The 18919-nt window shown below is 54.5% G+C and overlaps 1 protein-coding gene and 1 long non-coding RNA gene across 2 annotated transcripts in view; both read left to right on the top strand.

The window, feature by feature from the left end:
- Positions 1-7525, top strand: part of LOC122154942 — a 78679-nt gene extending 71154 nt beyond the window's left edge. The window contains exon 3 of the mRNA XM_042808486.1: positions 6596-7525. Coding sequence (XP_042664420.1) covers positions 6596-7439 — 844 coding nt within the window. The 3' untranslated portion in view covers positions 7440-7525. The remainder of the gene's footprint in view (positions 1-6595) is intronic.
- Positions 7526-17975: 10450 nt separating this feature from the next.
- On the top strand, positions 17976-18701 carry LOC122154944. The gene is made up of 4 exons (XR_006167056.1): positions 17976-18039; positions 18140-18195; positions 18279-18455; positions 18564-18701. It is a non-coding gene; the product is annotated as an uncharacterized LOC122154944 (long non-coding RNA).
- Positions 18702-18919: the final 218 nt, after the last annotated feature.

Raw genomic sequence — 18919 nt, 5'->3', positions numbered from 1 at the left:
GAAACTGAGCCAATCGGCTGCGCCTCTGCGATAACGTAATTAAGAAGGGACGTGGTGACGAGCAGTTGGACTTGTGAGGAGGAGTTGCTGCAGCTGCATGAACACCAAGGTCAGTGGAGGAACAGAGGAAGAAAGGATGGGGGAGGTGTGCAGGATCAGAGACCCCCTTTATCCTGTGGTGAGGTGGCAGGGCACCCCCCCCCCCCCGCCACCCATGGAGATCTATGGTGGAGCAGACACTGATTTATGGCCTGTGGCTTCCGCCTGCTTGATCAAGGTGCTGTGCCCGAAGAAGGCCGGGGTCTTGTGGGAAAAGGTAGCCCCACTGCTGTAATTCAGCGCTGGGAGGATTGCAGCATGCGGGGGTGTCCCACACCGGAGCAGCTCGGGAAGGGCTGCAGCCGTGGGAGGGAATCCAGTTGGAGAAAGTTGGTGACCCACAACGGAGCAGTGTGGGGAACGCTGTGGCCTGTGGGAGGAACTCATGTCGGAGAAAGTTTGTGGAGGACTGTCTCCTGTGAGAGGGGGACCATGATGAAGCAGGGGGAAGAAGTTCCAGAAGCTCCCCTCACTGAAGATGGAGAAAGTGGCAGCATTGGCTGCACCCCCCATTCCCTGCCCCTGCACTGCTGGGGGAGGAGGTAGAGATATCGGCAGCAGAGCTGAGCCCGGGAAGAAGGGAGGGATGGGGGGAAGGTGTTCTCAAGATGTGGCAATGTTTTTCACTGTCCTACCCTCTTACGTGTTATTAGTGTCTGTAATAAAGGTATGGTTTTTTTTTTTTTATTTCCCCTAGCGAGTCTGCCTTTTGCTCGTGACCATAAAGGGGGATTTTTTCCCCATCCCAGTTGTATCTTGAACCCCAAGCCTGGCTCACTGTCCCTTCTTATTGCCGGAAGAGAAGGGAGAGAGAGCCGCTGCGTGGTGGTTGGTTGCCAACCAGGCTCAAACCGCGACAATGAGAAAGAACAAGATGGGCCATTGATGGTCCCTATCAAAGGACGGTAACTCCCTTGTGATTGAATTGAAGGAAGACGGGATGGGCCATGTCTGGTATCTCTTGTCCTTGAGATAAGAGGGGAACTAAAACCACTGAACCATAAAGACAAAGGAGCTGCAAATTAGCCCAGACTTGAAGGACAAGGTGTACGTGACTACAGGACTGAGTTTGCGCAGAAGTAAGGGTCAACTAGCGAGCACCATGAAGGAGACTATGAGCCTCCATCTGAAGACCCCTGCCGACGACCACCAAGAAGCACTGCGCAAGTGCGACGGGAGGAATTTGGGGCGGGGAGGTTATGGTAATGATTTCTTGGAACTAATTGTAATATTCCCTCCCTATCCTCGGAGAAGTGATGCATATGTATTAGAGTAGATGAATATGTAGCGTTTTTAAGCAATAAAAAGGAGCAGCTTTTGGCTCCAAGTGGGGCACGCATTTGGAAGAAATGATTCCCCTGTGCGCCCAGCGCTGAATAAACATACCTAGTTTAAAACCTTACTGGTTGTAAAGTCATGATTCCGTGCCTCATCGTCTTGAAATGTCATTTGTATCATAATTGTATTAGAGCTGCTGACCAATCGGTGTCTAATAGGAATGTTTGAAAAAGCACCAACCTGTGATTTGGGTGTATAGAAGAAGCACCTGCACCTGCCGTTAGCTGTGCTGGATTTGAGGAAAATCCACTGAGCCCCCAGGCCTGAATAAAAGACGGTATTGCTCCTGAGCCTGTTAAGATCACCTTATTGCAGGACGGGTACCCACGGGCTCCAGCTGTAGGCTGAGGCCGGGGCAGCCCAGGTGGGACCGGTGAGGTGAGGATGGGACCAGGCCAAGGTTTTAAATAGGCTGCAGCTGGGGAGCTGGGGCTGGACTGGGGCAGCCCCAGGTGCAGCCAGTGAGGCTGAGGCTGAGGCTGAGGTCGGCCCTACCGTGCAAAGGGGCTCTAGCTGGAGTCGGGGGGGGTGGGTGGTGGTGGTGGTTGTGGTGGTTCCTGCCCGCGGGAGCTGGCTGAGGAGCAAAAGAAAGAGTTTCAGCCGCGGCTGCCCGCGGCCAGGAGCGGCCGGTCCGTGCGGCGAGGAAGGATTCCTCCCGGCCGGCCCCGACGGGGCGCAGCACCGGCGCCGGGAGCTCGGCGCCCCCGAGCCGTCGGGTGGCCGGGAAGCCTCGCGGGGGAGGCGCTCGGAGGCGCGTGCCGCCCGCCCCCGCGTGGGTGAGGGTCGGGCAGCCGGCGCTGCGGAGGTGGGAAGGGGCGGAGGCGGAGAGACGAGCCCCGGGGCTGCGAAAGCCTCGGGCCGGGGCCGGTACCGGGAGCTGCGGCGGGTCGCGCGTCCCCCCGGGCCGGTCCCGGCCGCGCTTCTCCAGCTGCCCGCCTGCTCCCGCCTCCGGCTGCCTTTCGGGCTGGCCGGGTCCCCGCAGCTTTCTGCTGTTCTGCCGACACCGCCCCGTCCCCCGTCGCCTTCTCCACGTCCTTTCCACGCCGCTCCCTTGCTGGCTCCCCAGCCGCCTGAAGCATTTCATTCCTTCCACGCTGCCGCCTTCCCTGTCGCTTGTGAAAATCGCATCGGAAGGTCTCCCTCTACCCGGCGACTCGTATCTGTTCTCAGCATCTCCCTGTCTCTCTCCCTCCCTCACTGAAATCGCGTTTAGCGTTAACGAGCGGGCATTGCTTTATTTGGCCGGGGACGCAAGGGAATCGTTCTGCCTAACGTGCTTGCTGTACGTTACGATAGCCAAAGCTTATATTGCTCCGTTACGTGTCTATTTATCCAATTTCCAAAAAGTCATTACAGTAATCACATAATTATTATGTGTGCAGTTTAGGTCTCTGAGGGACTTCCGCGGGGGTTGTCGGTGGTCTCTAGCCACCTCTGGTGGTCTTTGGAGAGCATCCGTTCTTATACTTTGTCTATGGTTTGGAATTGGTCTTTCTTTGGTTTATGTTTGCACTTTCTTATCTCTTGCCTAGCTTCAGCTAGTTTGTTCTTTTTCAGAGGGCCTTAATCTTCAAGGACAATGGCTCGCGATTAGGAGTCTCCTGATTTCCTCATGGGGCCTCTCCACATCTGCGTTTCCCGGGAGGCGTTTATCACGCTCGCCTAGCTCAGGGACCTCTGTGTGACGGACAACGTGTTGCCGGTGTTTGACCAATTGCTTAAGTTTTTACACTACCCTAAACAATGTTTTTTCCTTCACTGTTTTTCAACAAGAGGGCACTGGGAGGACAGGAGGACATGGGGAAGGACTGGAGGACACTGGGGGACATTGGGAGGTCTGCGGGGCCACGGAACATAATGGGAGACCCTGGACACAAACTGGGAGACACTGGATGTGCTGCAGAGGGGCCTGGAGGACACTGGGGGCGTACTGGGAGACACGGTGGGGACTGGAGCGATATTAGGGGGTGTCTGGCAGGACTTGGCAGACCCTGGCTGGACTGGGAAATGCCGGGATGGGCACTGGGGGACACTGAGAGGGACTTGAGAGCACTGGGAGTTACCAGGGAGTCTGTGGCAGGCCTGGGAGACACTGAGGGACTCTGCAGGTGCACTGGAGGGACGCTGAGAGGGACTGGGGGGTACTGGGAGACACTGGATGGTCTGAGGGGACACGGAACAGAGCGGGAGACACACTGCAGAGGACCGTGGGGGGGATGCTGGGAGGACTGAAAGGTACTGTAAGGATCCTAGGGGGTCTGAGCAGGACTGGGAGGACACTGGACGGGCTGGGACACAGTTGGGGGCACTGGTGGGGCACTGGAAGATACTGGGAGGGACTGGAGGGCACTGGGGGAATACTAGGGGGTCTCTGACAGGACTAGGAGGACACTGGATGGACTGGGAGATGCTGGCGGGCACTGGGGGACCCTGGGAGGGACTGGAGGATACAGGGAGACGCTGAATTCTTTGGGAGGCACTGTGTGAGCACTGGGAGACACTGGGAGGGAGTGGAGGCCACTGGGGCTGACTAGGGGTTGAAGGTGCAGGGAGTCTAGTTGGTGTGCAGGGGAACCACACAGTGCGAAGCAAGTCTTCCTGGGTGCACGGGGCTCAGACAGGGTGCAGGGGGTCTGTTTAGGTTGCAGGGGGACTAGGCAAGGTGTAGTAGGGCTAGTTGTGGTGCAGGGGTTCTTTCTGGGGTGCGGGGGGGTCTGGTTGGGGTTCAGGAGGCTGAGACAGGGTGCTAGGGAGCCAGAGAGGTTACAGCGGGTCTGATTGGGGAACAGGGAGCTAAGACAGGGTGTAGGGGGCACATACAGGGTGCAGGAGGTCTTCTTGGGGGGGCAGACGGTTCAGACAGGGTGCAGGCAGGTTGCAGGGCATCTGGTTGGGGTGTGTAGGATCTTGTTGCGGTGCAGGGGTTGTGTGTTGTGTGCGAGGGGTCCAGACAGGATGCTGAGTGTCTGGCTGAGGTGCAGGGGGCCCAGGCAGGGCCCAAGGAGGCCAGGCAGGTTGCAGGGGGTCCAGAGAGGGTGCAGGGGGTCTGCTTGGAGTGCAGGGGGGGAAAGCAGGGTGCATATGGGGGCTAGTCAAGAGCAGGGGGTCTCTTTGGGGGACAGGGGGTCTACGTGGGGTTTGGGGAGCCCTTACAGTATGCACAGCTGTCAATCAGGGTGCAGGGGGGGCCAGACATGTTCCATGGGGGCTAGTCAAGGTATAGAGACCACCTGTTTGGGGTGCAGGGGGTCTTGTTGGGGTGCAGGAGACCCAAACAGGTGCAGGGGGACCAGGCAGGTTTCAGGGGTGTGTTTGGGGTGCAGGGGGTCTGCTTGGTGTGCAGAGGGCACAGACGGGGTGAACAGAGGGGAAGCGGGGCACATGGGGTCTAGTCAAGTGCAGGGGGTCTGGTTGGGGTGTGTGTGGTGGGGGAGGACAAGGTGTATCAGGGCTGGTTGGGGCTCAGGGCAACTGCTTGGGGTTCAGGGGACCTAGACAGTGTGAAGGGGCACAGGACAGCCTGTAGGGATGCCAGAGAGTTTGCAGGGTGTCCGGTTGGTGTTCAGGGAGGCCAAAGAGGTTGCAGGGGGTTTTCTTGGGGTTCAGGGCACCCAGACAGAGCGCATGGGGGCCAGACAGGTTGCAGGGGCCTTCTTGGTGTGCAGGGGGACCAGACAGGGTGCATGGGATCTAGTCAAGGTACAGAGGGACTTTTTGGGGTACAGGGGGTCTGGTTGGGATGCAGGGGTCTCAGACAACGTGCAGGGCGTTTTGCTGGGGTGCAGGGGGCTCAGAGAGGTTTCAGGGGGTTCTGGTTGAGGTGCAGGAGCTCTGTTTGGGGAACGCGGGACCCGGACAAGTTGCAGGGCATCTGTTTGCTCTGCATGGGGTTCAGACAGGGTTCAGAGTGTCCAGGTGAGGTGCAGGTGGCCCAGACAGTGTGCAGGGGTTCTGTTTGGCATGCAAGGCATCCAGGTGAGATGCAGAGGGTCTGATTGGGGTTCAGGGCACCGAGATGGAGTTCAAGGGGTGCAGGCAAGGTGCAGGGTGTTCTGGTTGGGCTGCAGGGATTGTAGACAGGGTGCAGTGGATATTGCGGGGGTGGAGGGGGTTCAGACTTGTTTCAGGGAGTTCTGCTTGTGGTGCAGGGGGCCTGTTTGGGAAGCAGGGGACACAGACACGTTGCAGGGGGTTCTGGTTGCGGTGCAGGGGGTCTGGTTGTGGTGCAAGTGTGCTAGACAGGGTGCAGGGGGTCTTGTTGGGGTTCACGTGGTTCAGACAGGGTTCAGGGAATCTGGTTGGGACGCAGGGGTCTCAGGCAGGGTGCAGGGGGCCTTGTTGGGTTGCAGGGGGTTCAGACAGTGTTCAGGGGTTCTTGGGAAGTTGGAGGAGGTTCCATTTGGGGTGCAGGGGTGCTGTTTGTGATGCAGGGGGCCCAGACAGGGTGCAGGGAGTCTTGTTGGGGTGCAGGGGGTTCAAACAGGTTTCTGGGGGTCTAGGCAAGTTTCAGGGGGTTCTGGTTGGGGTGCAGGGGGTCTGGCTTGGATGCAGGGAGCCTAGACAGAACGCAGAGGGTTCAGACAGGCTTCAGGGGGTCCAGGCAAGTGTCAGTGGGATCTGGTTGGGATGCAAGGAGCCCAGACAGGGTGCAGGGGGTCTTTTTGGTGTGCAAGGTGTTCAGACACGGTTCAGGGGGTTCTGGTTGCGATGCAGGGGGTCTTGTTGGGGTGCAGGGAGTTCAGACAGGTTTCAGGTGGTTCTGCTTGTGTTGCATGTGGTCTGCCTGGGATGCAGGTGACCTAGACACGGTGCAGGGGTTCTTGTTGGGGTGTAGGTGGTTCAGACAGGGTTCAGGGTGTCCTGTTGGGGTGCTACATGTTCAGACAGGGTTCAGGGGGGGTCTAGGCAAGATGCAGCCATTTCGGGTTGGGGTGGATGGTTCTGGCTGGGATGCAGGGAGCCTAGACACAGTGCAGGTGGTTCAGACGGGGTTCATGGGGTCCAGGGAAGTTTCAGGGGGTTCTGGTTGGTGTGCAGTGGGCCCAAAGAGGGTGCAGCGGGTCTTGTTGGGGTTTAGGTGGTTCAGGCAGCGTTCAGGAGGTTCTGGTTGGGATGCAGGGGTTCTGTTTGGGAAGCAGGGTAACCAGACCCGTTGCAGGTGTTCTCTTTTCGTTCAAGGGGGTTCAGAGAAAGTGCAGGTGGTTCTGGCTGGGATGCGTGGGGTGTGTTTGGGGCGCAGGGGGTTCAGACGGTTGTTCAGGAGGTGCAGGCAAGATGCAGGGGATTCTGGTTGGGGTGCAGGGGTTTCATACAGGGTTCAGGGAGTCCAGGAGAGATTCTGGGATTTCTGTTTGGGGTGCAGGGCCTCCAGGCAAGCTGCAGGTGTTCTGGTTGGGGTGCTGGGTGTTCAGACAGGGTTGAGGCATTTCTGTTTGTGGTGCGGGGGTTCTGGTTGGGGTGAAGGGCACCCTGACAAGTTGCAGTGGTTCTGGTTGGTGATCAGGGTGCCCACACAGGGTTCACGGGGTCCAGGCAATGTGCAGGGGGTTCTGGTTGGGGTCCAGGCGGTCTTGTTGGCATGCTGGGTGTTCAGACACTCTTCAGGATGCAGAGGGTGTGTTTGGGGTGGAGGGCATCTAGGGAATGCGCAGGGGTTCTTGTTAGGATGCAGAGATCCCAGACAGGGCGCAGGGGTGCTTGTTGTGGTGCAGGGGGCTCAGAGAGCGTTCAAGGGGTCAAGGCAAGGTGCGGGGGTTCTGTTTGGGATGCAGGGGGCCCAGACTGTGTGCAGGGGCTCCTGTTGGTGTGCAGGGAGTTCAGAGATGGTTCCGGGTGTTCTGGTTGGGGTGCAAGGGGTCTGGTTGGGATGCAGAGAACCCAGACATGGTGCAGGGGTTCTTGTTGGGGAGCGGAAGTCACAGACAGGATGCAGGGAGTTCAGACAGGTTTCGGGTAGTTCTGGTCGTGTTGTGTGGGGTCTGGTTGCGATGCGGGTGACCTAGACGCGGTGCAGGGATTGTTGTTGGGGTGTAGGGGGCTCAGACAGGGTTCAGGGTGTCTCGTTGGGGTGCTGCATGTTCAGATAGAGTTCAGGGTCTAGGCAAGATGTAGCCATTTCTGGTTGGGGTGCATGCTTCTGGTTCAGATGCAGGGAGCCTAGACACGGTGCAGGTGGTTCAGACGGGGTTCATGGGGTCCAGGGAAGTTTCGGGAGGTTCTGGTTGGGGTGCAGGGGGTCTGTTTGGTTTGCAGGGCCTCCAGGCAAGGTGCAGGGATTCTGATTGTGGCTCAGGGGGTCTAGGCAAGTTGCAGGGGGTTCTGTTTGGCGTGCAGGGAAGCAGGTGACCTAGACACGTTGCAAGGGTTCTGCTTGGGGTGTAGGGGGTTCAGACAGGGTTCAGGGGGGTCCAGGCAACCTGCAGGGGGTTCTCGTTGGGGTGCGGGGGGCTAAGAGAGGGTTCAGGGGCTCCAGGCAATGTGCAGGGTGTCTGATTGGAGTTCTGAGGGCCCAGGAAAGGTGTACGGGGTTCTGTGTGGTTGCAGGGGGTCTTGTTATTTGCAAAGGGTTCAGACAGGGTTCAGGGTGTTCTGGGTGGTGTGCAGGTATGGGGGTCGACAGTTGGGCGGGGGACCCTGAAGGGGACCGGAGGGTGGATCCTGACTGGGTTCTCGCCCTTGAACAGATAAAAATGTATCCTTAGTAGTACAACACGCCCAGCTTGTACCCAGTAACCGTGAGAGAGGAACAAAAGCTAACTGTACAATGCTTGCTAGACTAACCGTGGGAAACCACGAGAAACTGTAACTGTAGCACATGAAATCACAATTGTAGATTTTTAGGGCATAGTCCTTAGTTACAGGAGGTTGATAGGGAAAAGGCCAATAGTAACTAAGTTCAGCAACTGCCAATAAGCTGTGATCTAACTGCACTGGCTTGCCTTAAGGGTTATAAAAGGTGTGTAAAAAAGGGCAATAAAATAAATAAATAATAAAAATCATCATCATCATTGATCTGCAACCCATATTGTCATCTGTCCGTCTATATCATGACATGCAGGGGGTCTGGTTGGGATGCAGGGGACCCAGACAGGGTGCAGGGGATGTCTTGTTGTTGTTCAAGGGGTTCAGAGAGGGTTGAGGTACTTCTGGTTGGGGTGCAGGGCATCTGTTTAAGATCTGAGGGTCCCATACACATTTCAGGGGTTCTGGTTGGGGTTCAGGTTGTCCAGACAAGGTGCAAGCAGTTCTGGTTGGGATGCAGTGTCTTCAGAGAGGGTTCAAGGGGTCCAGGCAATGTGCAGGGGGTTCTGGTTGGGGTGCAGGAGTTCCATCTGGGCTTCAGGATGTCCAGGTGAGATGCAGGGTGTCTGTGATGCAGGGAACCCAGACATCGTTCTGGTGTTCTTGCTGGGGTGCAGCGCCTTCAGATGGGGTTCAGAGTGTTCTTTTTGTGCAGGGGGTCTGTTTGGGAAGCAGCGGGTCCAGACACGGTTCAGGGGTTCTGGTTGTGGTTCAGTGGGTTCAGACAGGGTTCAGGGAGTCCAGGGAAGGTGCAGCGGGTTCTGGTTGGGCTGCAGGCGGTGTTTGGTGTGCTGGGGGCCCAGACAGGGTGCAGGGGTTCTCGTAGATGTTCAGGATGTTCTGACACCGTGCAGGGGTTCTGTTTGGGAATCAGGGGACACAGACATGTTGCAGGGGTTCTTGTTTGGGTGCGGGGCTTCAGACAGTGTTCAGGGGGTTCTGGTTGGGGTGCGTGGGATGCGTTTGGGGTGCAAGGGGCACAGACGTGCTGCTGGGGATCTTGATGGTGTGGAGGGGGTTCCAACAGGATTGGGGGTTCAGGTAATTGCAGGGGGTTCTAGTTGGGGTGCAGGGCATCCAGGCAACGTGCAGTGTGTCTGATTGGAGTTCAGGGGGCCCAGACAGGGTTCAGACATCTGGGGAAAGCGTAGGGGATTCTGTTTGGGGTGTAGGGGCTCTATCTGTGATACAGAGGGCCCAGAAACTGTGCAGAGTGACTTGTTGGGGTGCAGGGGGTTCTTGTCGGGGTGCAGGTCATCCAGGCAAGGTGCAGGGTGTTCTGGTTGGGGTGCAGGGGCTTTAGACAGCGTTTAGGGTTCCATGTAAGGTGCGGGTGGTTCTGGTTGGGGTAAAGGGGGTCTGTTTGGGTTGCAGAGGCTCCAGGCAACGTGCAGAAGATCTGATCAGGGTTCCAGGGGTCCAGGCAAGGTGCAGGTTGTTCTGATTGGGGTGCAGGCAGTCTGGTTTGGATGCAGGGGACCCAGACAGGGTTCAGGAGTTCTTGTTGTGGTTCAGGGAGTCTCAGACAGGGTTCAGGGCATCCAGGCAAAGTGCAGCGCATTCTGGTTGGGGTGCAGGGTGTCTGTTTGTGATTCAGGCAACCCGGACATTGTGCAGGGTGTGTTGTTAGGGTGTAGGGGGTTCAGATATCATTCAGGGTGTCCAGGCAAGTTTCAGAGGTTTCTGTTTTGCATGCAGGGGATCTTTTTGGGATGCAGGGGCCCCAGACATGGCGCAAGAGTTCTTGTTGGGGTGCAGGGGTTTCAGCCTTCATGGCGTTCAGGCAATGTGCAGGGGGTTCTGGTTGTGGTGCGTGGGATCTGCTTTGCTTTGTGTCACAGGGCTTCCAGGCAAGGTGCAGACGGTCTCATTTGGATTCAGGAGGCCCAGAGAGGGTTCAGAGGGTTTAGGCAAGGTGCAGGGTTTTCTGTTTGGGGTGCAGGGATCCCAGAGAGGGTGTAGGGTGTCTTGTTGGGGTGTACAGTGTTCAAGGCAAGTTTCATGGAGTTCTGTTTGTTGTGCAGGGGGTCGGGTTGGGGTGCACGGGTTCTGTTTGGGAAGCAGAGGACCCAGACACGTCACAAGGGTTGTCGTTTGGATGCAGGGGGTTCAGACAGGGTTCAGAGCGTTCAGGAACTATGCAAGGGCTGCTGTTTGTGATGCAGGGGGGTTCTAGACAGGGTGCAGGGAGTCTTGTTGGGATGCAGGTGGTTCAGAGAGTGTTCAGGGGGGTCCAAGCAAGGTGCAGGCGGTCTGATCGGCGTTCAGGGGTTCCAGGCAAGTTACAGGGTGTTCTGTTTGAGTTGCAGTGGGTATGGTTGGGACGTAGAGGGCACAGACAGGGTTCAGGGGTCTCGCTGGGGTGCAGGGGCTTCCGACAGTGTTCAGGGTGTTCTGTTTGTTGTGCAGGGAGTGGTTTGGGAAGCAGGGGACTCATACTCAGTTGCAGGGGGTTCTGGTTGGGGTGCAGTGGGTTCAGACAGTGCTCAGGCGATCCAGGCAAGTCGCAGGGACTTGTGTTTGTTGTGCAGGGGGTGTGGTTGGGATGCAGAGGGTTGGTTTGTGATGCAGGGGGCCAGACAGGGTGCAGGGTATCTTGTTGTGTGGGGGGGTTCAGAGAGTGGTCAGGAGGTACCGGTTGGGGTTCAGGGTGTCTGTTTGGGGTGCAAGGCATTCAGGCAAGGTGCAGGGATTCTGGTTGTGGTTCAGAGGGACCAGACAGGGTGCAGGGGGTCCTGTTGGTTTGTAGGGGGTTCAGACAGGGCTCCAGGGACCTCTTTGGGAAGCAGGGGACCCGGACACGTTGCGTGGTTCTGGTTGGGGTGCAGGATGTTCAGTCAAGGTTCAGGGGGTCCAGGCGATTCTGTTTAGGGTGCAGGGGGTCTGTTTGCGATGTACAGGGCCCAGACAGTGTGCAGGGTGTGTCATTGCAGTGTGGGGGTTCAGACAACGTGCAGGGGTCCTGGTTGCTGTGCAGGGGGCATTGTTGGGGTTCAGGGGTCTTGTTCATGTGCAGACGGGTATTCTTGGGGTATAGGAGTTCCAGTTGGGCTTCATGGGGTACAGACAGTGTGAAGGGGGGCCAGGCAAGTTGCAGCGGGTGTGGTTGGGGTGCAGAGGGTCGAGACAACGTGCAGGTGTTCTGAGCAGGTTTCAATGGGTCTGGCTGTGGTGCAGCGGGTCTGTTTGGGTTTCCTGGGGCACAGAGCGTTTACAGGAGGTCCAGGCGAGGTGCAGGGGGTCTTGTTGGGATTCAGTGGGTCTGGTTGGGATTCATGCTGCAAAGACTGGGTACAGGGGTCCGAGCAAGGTGCAAGGAGCCTGGTTTGGGTGTAGGGGCCCCAGAGAGTGTGCAGAGGGTCCAGCAGGTTATAGCTGATCTTGTTGAAATGCCGAGGGCCCAGGCAATGTGCAGGGGGTCTTGTTGGTGTCACAGGTGTCCAGGGAATGTGCAAGTCATCTGGCTGGGCTGCAGGACATCTGATTGTTTTGCAGGGGGTCCAGACAAGGTGCGTGGGGGCCAGGAGAGTTGCTGGTGATCCGGTTGGGGTGCAGGGGATCTCATTGTTGTACAGAGGGCTGAGACAGGGTTCAGGGGTCCAGGCATCGTGCAGGGGAGCTGGCTGGGGTTCAGATGACACTGACAGGGTGCAGGGCATCTGGTTGCTGTCAGGGGGTACGATTGGCGTGTGAGGCACTCAGAGTTAGCACACCAGGGCCAAGCGGACTACAGAGGTCTGGTGTATAGAGGGTAAGTTTGGTGTGCCGGGCATCTTGTTGGGCTGCAGGGGGGCTGGTTGAGGTGCACAGGGTCCAGGCGAGGCGTAGGGGCTCTCGGTGAGGTTCAGGGGGTGTAGTTGGCCATCTGGGGCCCAGAGATAGTCCAGGGGGGCCAAGTAGTGAGCACGGAGTCTGGTGGGGTGCGGGGTCACCAGGCAAAGTCTAGGAGGTGTGGTTGTGTATGGAGGAACTCATTGGTGTGCGTCGCAGGCCAGCAAGGTGCACGGGGTCTGGTTGGTGTGCAGGGGGCTCAGACATCTATGCTGTGAACAGCACATCTTTAACTTCTTTCCCCATTCCTTCTCTTATGTTAAAACGGTAGGGTCGCTCGGAATCATACATCATCCTTTTGCCATTCCGGATGATTTAGCCACAACAAGACAAATCAACCTAAGGCACTTCCTCCTGTTGCCTTTCAGAGGCATGGCGACCTGGTTCAGGAACGCACGGCGACCAACCCCAGGCCGCTCGGGCCATCAGCTCACAGACACCAATGTGGTGGATGGCAAATGGTGTTTTATTGAGGAATATACAGGCCTTATATAGCTTGGGTTTACAACGTCACTTCTGTCTGCTTACATCACTGCTACATTACTATTGGCTATCGGGGTATCAGAAAAAGGGGCCCTATCTTTCCGTACAGCGCGATATCTTCCGACCGCCAGGCCCTCACTACCTACATCCTCCTGTTTCCCTTCCCTCCAACAAAACAACATCGACAGTATATAGTGTTAAGCTGTAAGGTCCGTTCTTTGGCCACTTCTCTCGATCTTCTAAAACGTACAGTGGCCACCAACGATTACAATAGTCAATTAATTGTTTCCCAGATAAGGGGTTCGCTTCCCACGTCCCTCCAATATTTTAATATACATTCCAGAGGTGACTTTTTGAAAAGACCGCTCTCAGACCCCTTAGACCGGTCGGAACCCACATTAAACAAAATAAACAATTACGTACACAAAACTATGACACCGCCTAACAGACTAAACAAGGCTGTTATACGAGATAATAATTAGACATGGACATTGGCCAATGCCCCGCGATACCCTAGCCTGCACCTTACGTGCGATCGAGGCTTTCTTCTGACCCCAGGCGACACTCTGGGCACGTCACCGTAATAACGTGTAATCTCGCCTTTCTTCCCGGTTTTCCCTTAATAGCAGAGTCCCGTGGGAATTTCTTGCGTCCAGTCTTACGGACAGGCTTTTCCAGTCTGTGTTACCTTTGGTAATGCCTTAAAAAAAACCACAAACAAACAAACCAATGAACCAAAACAACCAAAAAAAAAACCCCACCAGGGCTCTTACTCCAAACTCACCAGATCAGGGGTTCGGAGGATCTCCCCGAAAAACACTTAGGCAACGCCAGAGTCTTCACAATCCCATGGGTTCATCAAGTTCCGAGGCAGCATCCCATCCGGGTTGCCGAAATTCTCTACTGAAATCTGCAACGAACCCTCCTTAACGCCAGGTTTAGCGTTAACGCATCGGGATTACTTTATCCGGCCAGGTACGCGAGGGAATCATTCCGCCTAACTCGCCTGTCGATAAAGTTACCATAGCCAAAGCTCATATCATCCCGTTATATGCCTATTCATTAACTCATTATCGTCGTTATATAACTATTACCTGTGCGATTTAGGTCCCTGAGGGGCTTCCACGGAGGTCCTCGGCGGTCTATAGCAGTTTCTGGAGAGGATCCTTTCTCGAAACTTTGTCTAGGTTTTAGAATGGGCCTTTCTTTGGTTTACGTCTGCACGTTCTTACATCCCGCCTGCCTTCAGCTAGTTTGTTCTTTTTCAGAGGGCCTTGACGTTGAAGGATGAGGGCTTCCTATTAGGAGTCTCTCAATTTGACACAGAGCCTCTCCACATACGCGTTTCCGGGGAGGGGTTTTATCACGCTCACCTAGCCGAATGGATCTCCGTGTGACAGATCACACGTCATAGGCGTTTGAACCGATCGCTTAAGTTTTTACGTTACGCTAAAGCAATTTATTTTGCTTGGCCATTTTGCAACAGCGGTGTTTCGGTTTGCCATCGGTATTTTTAAATTCTTTGTCTCTTCATCCCTGGGCTTTTACAATTGGCTTGTATCTCGGTCACCGCATTTGTTTTTAAATTATTTGTCTCAGTTTTCCTCGTTGCTGACCTCTTAAATTTTATTTCTACATCTCCCCTGTAATTTGCCATCAATATTTCTTATTTATTTCATTATTTCTTTATTAACCATCGCTTTTAATGTACCCTGGCTACCTGTATTCCATTCGCGTTTTTTTCAAATTATTTTTTGTCCTTTGTTTGTCTCCACACCCACGTTCCCTCCGCTCCCGGAGCCCTCTCATTCTCGTCACGACGTCTCTCGAGACAATCCTCGTATCTGACAGCACCGTTTGAGCTCCACGGCTCCCGCGTACATCTCTTACGACAGATCCCTTCCTCGGGCTTTGTCCACACCCCAGAGCCATCTTACTTAATCACCGCCATTTCGGATGCATCCGTTTGGTCGGTCGTCCCCCGAGAACCGTACGTTGCGGGGATGCCTTCCCTAGTTAAGCATCCCGTGCGAGAGCCGTCTTTTATGTTTTGCTCTTCTCCGATGTCAGCGTGCCTCCCGAGGCCGTCCTCGTGCTCCGCCGCCCTTTATCGGCTCTGCTGTCAAAGTACCGAGGCCTGAACGACAGGTCTCGAGCCAAAGTCACCCTCTAGACGAATCTCACGACCAAACGTGTTATATATGACCGTATCCAATCATTAGTGAAATACGTAGCTTGGATAGAACATCTCATTATCGAGATAAGTACTTAGATAAAACAGTACATGAATATACCGACATTTCCTAGTTTAGGAGCCAATTATTGAGGTTGATTACACAAACTCCCTCGGTTCCTCTTATGTTGACATTTCCTAGTTTAGAAGCCCATTATCGAGGTCGAATACGCAAATCCCTGGTTCGTCCTCGAGCCTCGGCCAGGCTCGGGAAAGAATCCCAAAGGAGATGACGAGGCGACTCAATCCACCTGATGTCTTGCTGCATTTTGTCAGTTCTACACGTTTACAGATTTGTTTGTTAACCCATCTAAAACCGGAACCCTCACTCAGCAAAGAGAGACCTGTCCACGAGCGGACGCACGTGTAGGACTCGCCAGTTGCCGGGAAAGTCTCTCCGATCCTTCGTCGTGACGGGGCTCCCTGGCTGAAGCACGGATCCAGGCGATGGTAAAGCACGAGGACGATCGGCGATGTATCTTTCTTAATCGCTATGACTCATCTGGTATATAAGGACTGGACACATCGCCTTTTTTAAGCACCTCGTTTCTTACCTATCGCTTATTACCTCGAGACAGCCAGCAAAATAAGCCTATCTCTTTAGCTCAGCTTTTGCGCCCTTTGCGTTAACCCCATCGATTGGCAAAACGGCGGCGCTTTGTGCCCTCCGCGTGCCAAGAGGACCTTTCCGACACTATAGTTTGTCTGCAGAAAGTTCACGTCTTCCTCTACGGTAGCTAGGACGCGTCTGTTCCATCCCCGGTGCTCAGAGAGCACGCGTAGTCCATTCAGATCCCCTCCAGACTTCCCAGAGGAGGGATTCTCGTAGGATCTACCCCCACTTTCATTTAGTTCCATCCACAGCATAATTCCAGTAGAAGCTAGCTAGCGTGCGCAGTCTCGGTAGAAACGAAGCGTAACCCTATAGCATTTTGGTTGTTTTCTTGGAAACTAAAGCACATCGTTGTCGATAAGAGTATCGCTATTGCCTTTATTCAACTCTTTTGTTACAGAGCCTAATCAAATACCCATCTTTTTCTATGTATACCCTGGAAAAATTAAGCAGAACTCCCTACCGGGTCGCATCGCCGACACAACAGGCCCAGTAAAAGAGGGTATAGTCATTTCTGGTAAGAGTCGCTTTCTCCACAGAGCGCTACGTGTGTTGTAAACTTCAGGCAGAGGAGAAAATTCCCCTCTGCTCCTCTGGCTGACTTTATACCTGTGGGGGTTGGCCCCGCCCCTTTCCCAGGGGATTGTGGGCGGGCGGTGGGCGGGGCCCGGGGTATATGAGCCCCGCTGCTTGTCAGGGAGCTCATTCCACTTCTGGGTTTCTCAGGTGTCAGTGCTCTCTCAGTCCTTTCAGTCAGTAGCAGCTTTTGAGCCATTTAAGCTTGTGAGACAGATGTGTTTTGATCTCTAGAGGAACAGAGTCATTTGAGGTAAGATTTTCTGGACCGGTCAAGGTTCAGCATCATATATAGGAGATAGAATGTTTATATGTAGTTTGTTTTTTTTTTTTTTTTTTTTTTTAGTTTACATTAGTAATTTTGTTTGGGAGGGCAAGATAGTTTAATAAAGCGTATTGTTTAATTTTAATTCTAGGAAGGAGCATGGTTTCTTTCTAGTCAATTGAGGAGAGGAGGATTTTGTATGGTTTTGAGATGGGGTGAGAGGAAAGCTATGCTGTTTTTGATGAGGAGGGTGTTGCAGGTGAGGTGCTCATCAACCAATAACGTCCTTATGACTCACCCTTTTCTATGCAGATGGCAAAGAGGAACTCAGCAACTGTGGGAATAACCTGGTTACCCAGTGCGTTGTTGTTTCAAGAATGGATTCAGATTCCTGGCACCGTAAAAATAAGTCGAGGGACCGGTGCTTGGGAGAAGGCTCTGGGGGGCAGCCCAAGGTTGGGAATTGCAGGGAGAAGTTTTAAAGTTAATTTACGGGAGAGGGCCGTGTAGGAACAGTGCTCTTTGGGCAGCAGAAGCGGGGGTGGAAGGCATTTCTTTTCAGCACGAAGTTAGCACATGCCAGGAAGCACAGTTCCGGCCTGTGTCGTCGTGTAGTCCGTGTTGTCTGTCTCGTGTGTCTTTAGACTTTTCTTGGGTCTCGACATCCTCGTGGCTCTTTGAGCTCAAGGAGCACAGTAGTTGCCTCGGACATCTTTCCTTGGGCCCGGAACACCCATCCTCATCGGCACGGTGCCAACCAGGCAGTTCTTGCTTTTGCTTTACTAGCCTAAAGCGTGGCTAGGTCTCAGAAGTTTCCGGTCAGCTGCGTTTGCAACGTCGTTCCGGGCTGCGGTAGTATCTCTGATCTAGAGAGATCCATCTTCACAAATATCTTTTCTGGGAGTTCTTCCCAGCATCTTGATGTTCTTAGGTCTTGAAGTGAGATTACTTGCGCCTGCCTTATCCTGTGGAGGCTATAAGGTTTTCTCTCAGGCCACAACACTTGACTCTTCTCGGCCTGCCGTCCATTCTTCCTCACGGCCCCGTAGGTCGTCTTGTCCGAGAGCATCTCTGATCTGAGTCTTTCCTCTTAAAGAGCTTATTTTATGTCTCTAGTTTTGTTTGTGTGCCGTGTCGGTCTGTGCGTGTTTGTCTCTGTCGGAGCTGCTCTGCCTGGGTGCGTAGAGGTGACAGTCAGCCAAAGAAGTACAGTAAGGTTCTATGTGAATAAGCCTAGACTTTGTAGGGAAAGGGTGTACCGTCCATTTCAGAGCAACTAATTATGTAGCCAACAGGCAAGGAGAGTTCTTTCTGTAGCACTATGCAGACACTCGGGGGATGAGCAGAGTTTTATTGACAGCAGGCTGTAGAGAGAATTGGGATGGTATACCTAAATGAAAATGGTATCTCTGTAACTGTTAAGCTATGCTCCGCATCCAGGTGACTCATTCAATATCTCTTTTGCAGATGAAGAGGGATGACTCGCTCACCTAACGGCAACAGAGGAGACGAACGGAGCAGTTTAAGAAGGTAGGTTGGCGTGCATCGTCGGGGGAAGATGCGACCGGTGGCTATATGACTAGCCGATGGTGCGTTTTACTTGGAAGGTGCAAAGCGTCGAGCAAAGCGAGGTATCGGCACCGGAGGGGATGTGGGCGAGGAGAGATGTGACTAGAGGGCTGAAGCAGCAGTTACTTTTCAGGTGTCTTATAGGTGAAGGTAAAGTAAGCCTCGTCGCTTGTCTTGCAAGCGGTACCCGAGCCTCAACGTGACGACCTGTAAACAGTAGAGGTGGAGCGGGTGAGCACGTAAACCAAGGGAAGGGAGACGGTTATCGGTATGGGTGGAGTGCAGTTTTGGGCAGCATCTTGGCAAGTGCTGCTACTTTGTTTTTTTGCAGGTGACGCACGTAGCCTTGGAAGGGTGAAGGAGCGTACCGATGACCAACCTGAGAAGGTGAGGCGGTCGTCAGCCAGGTCCGAGTTTAATAGTGTAGTCTTATATGGCCACTCGGTTAAACAATTACCTTGGTTTTTCAGGTGCCAAGTGAGCCACCTTTGGGATCATCTGAGCATTGAAAAGCAGCCGGAGTAGTAGCAAGGATGAGCACGGGGTCAGCGACTTCTCACAAGCGCAAGGGAAACTTTGTCTCTCAATAAGTTAGGTACCACAAGCGACAACCGCAAGGCTGCAGCACCTGACTCCAAAACGAGCAGGTGAGAGGGACACCGCGATGCTTTTGAGGATGGGGGGTGTCGTGGAAGAGGTAAGCAGGGAGCAGCGTGATACTGACCAGCAGTTGTGCTCTTCTTGCTTTTTTGCAGGCGATAAAGGAATCTGGCCACTGCAGGAACGTGCTAGTTAGCTGCTGTGCTGCTTTTGTCGAGGATGGAATGGGATCTCCGGCCCTCTGAAAGCTAAGTCGAGTGAACGGGGCCGAGAGGAGAGGACGAGGTTGGGAATTGCAGGGAGAGTGTTTGAAAGTTAGCACGGGGGAGAAGGCTGTACGGGAGCGGGGCCCCCGGTCAGGTAAAGGGAACGGATTACTTTTCCCCTCGATGTTAGCGTGTCCCGGGCAGGGCAGTTCCCGCCTCTGCGTGTGTCATCGTGTAGTTTGTTTCTTCTGTCTGCCGTGTCTTTGCCCTTCCTCGGCTCGAAATGTCCTCACGTGTCTTTTGTG

Source organism: Tyto alba, unplaced genomic scaffold, assembly GCF_018691265.1.
Source record: "Tyto alba isolate M040663 unplaced genomic scaffold, T.alba_DEE_v4.0 Super-Scaffold_7, whole genome shotgun sequence".
Classification (NCBI taxonomy): Eukaryota; Metazoa; Chordata; class Aves; order Strigiformes; family Tytonidae; genus Tyto; species Tyto alba.
The sequence above is the reverse complement of the archived record's forward strand: the minus strand, read 5'-3'. Positions and strand labels throughout refer to the sequence as shown.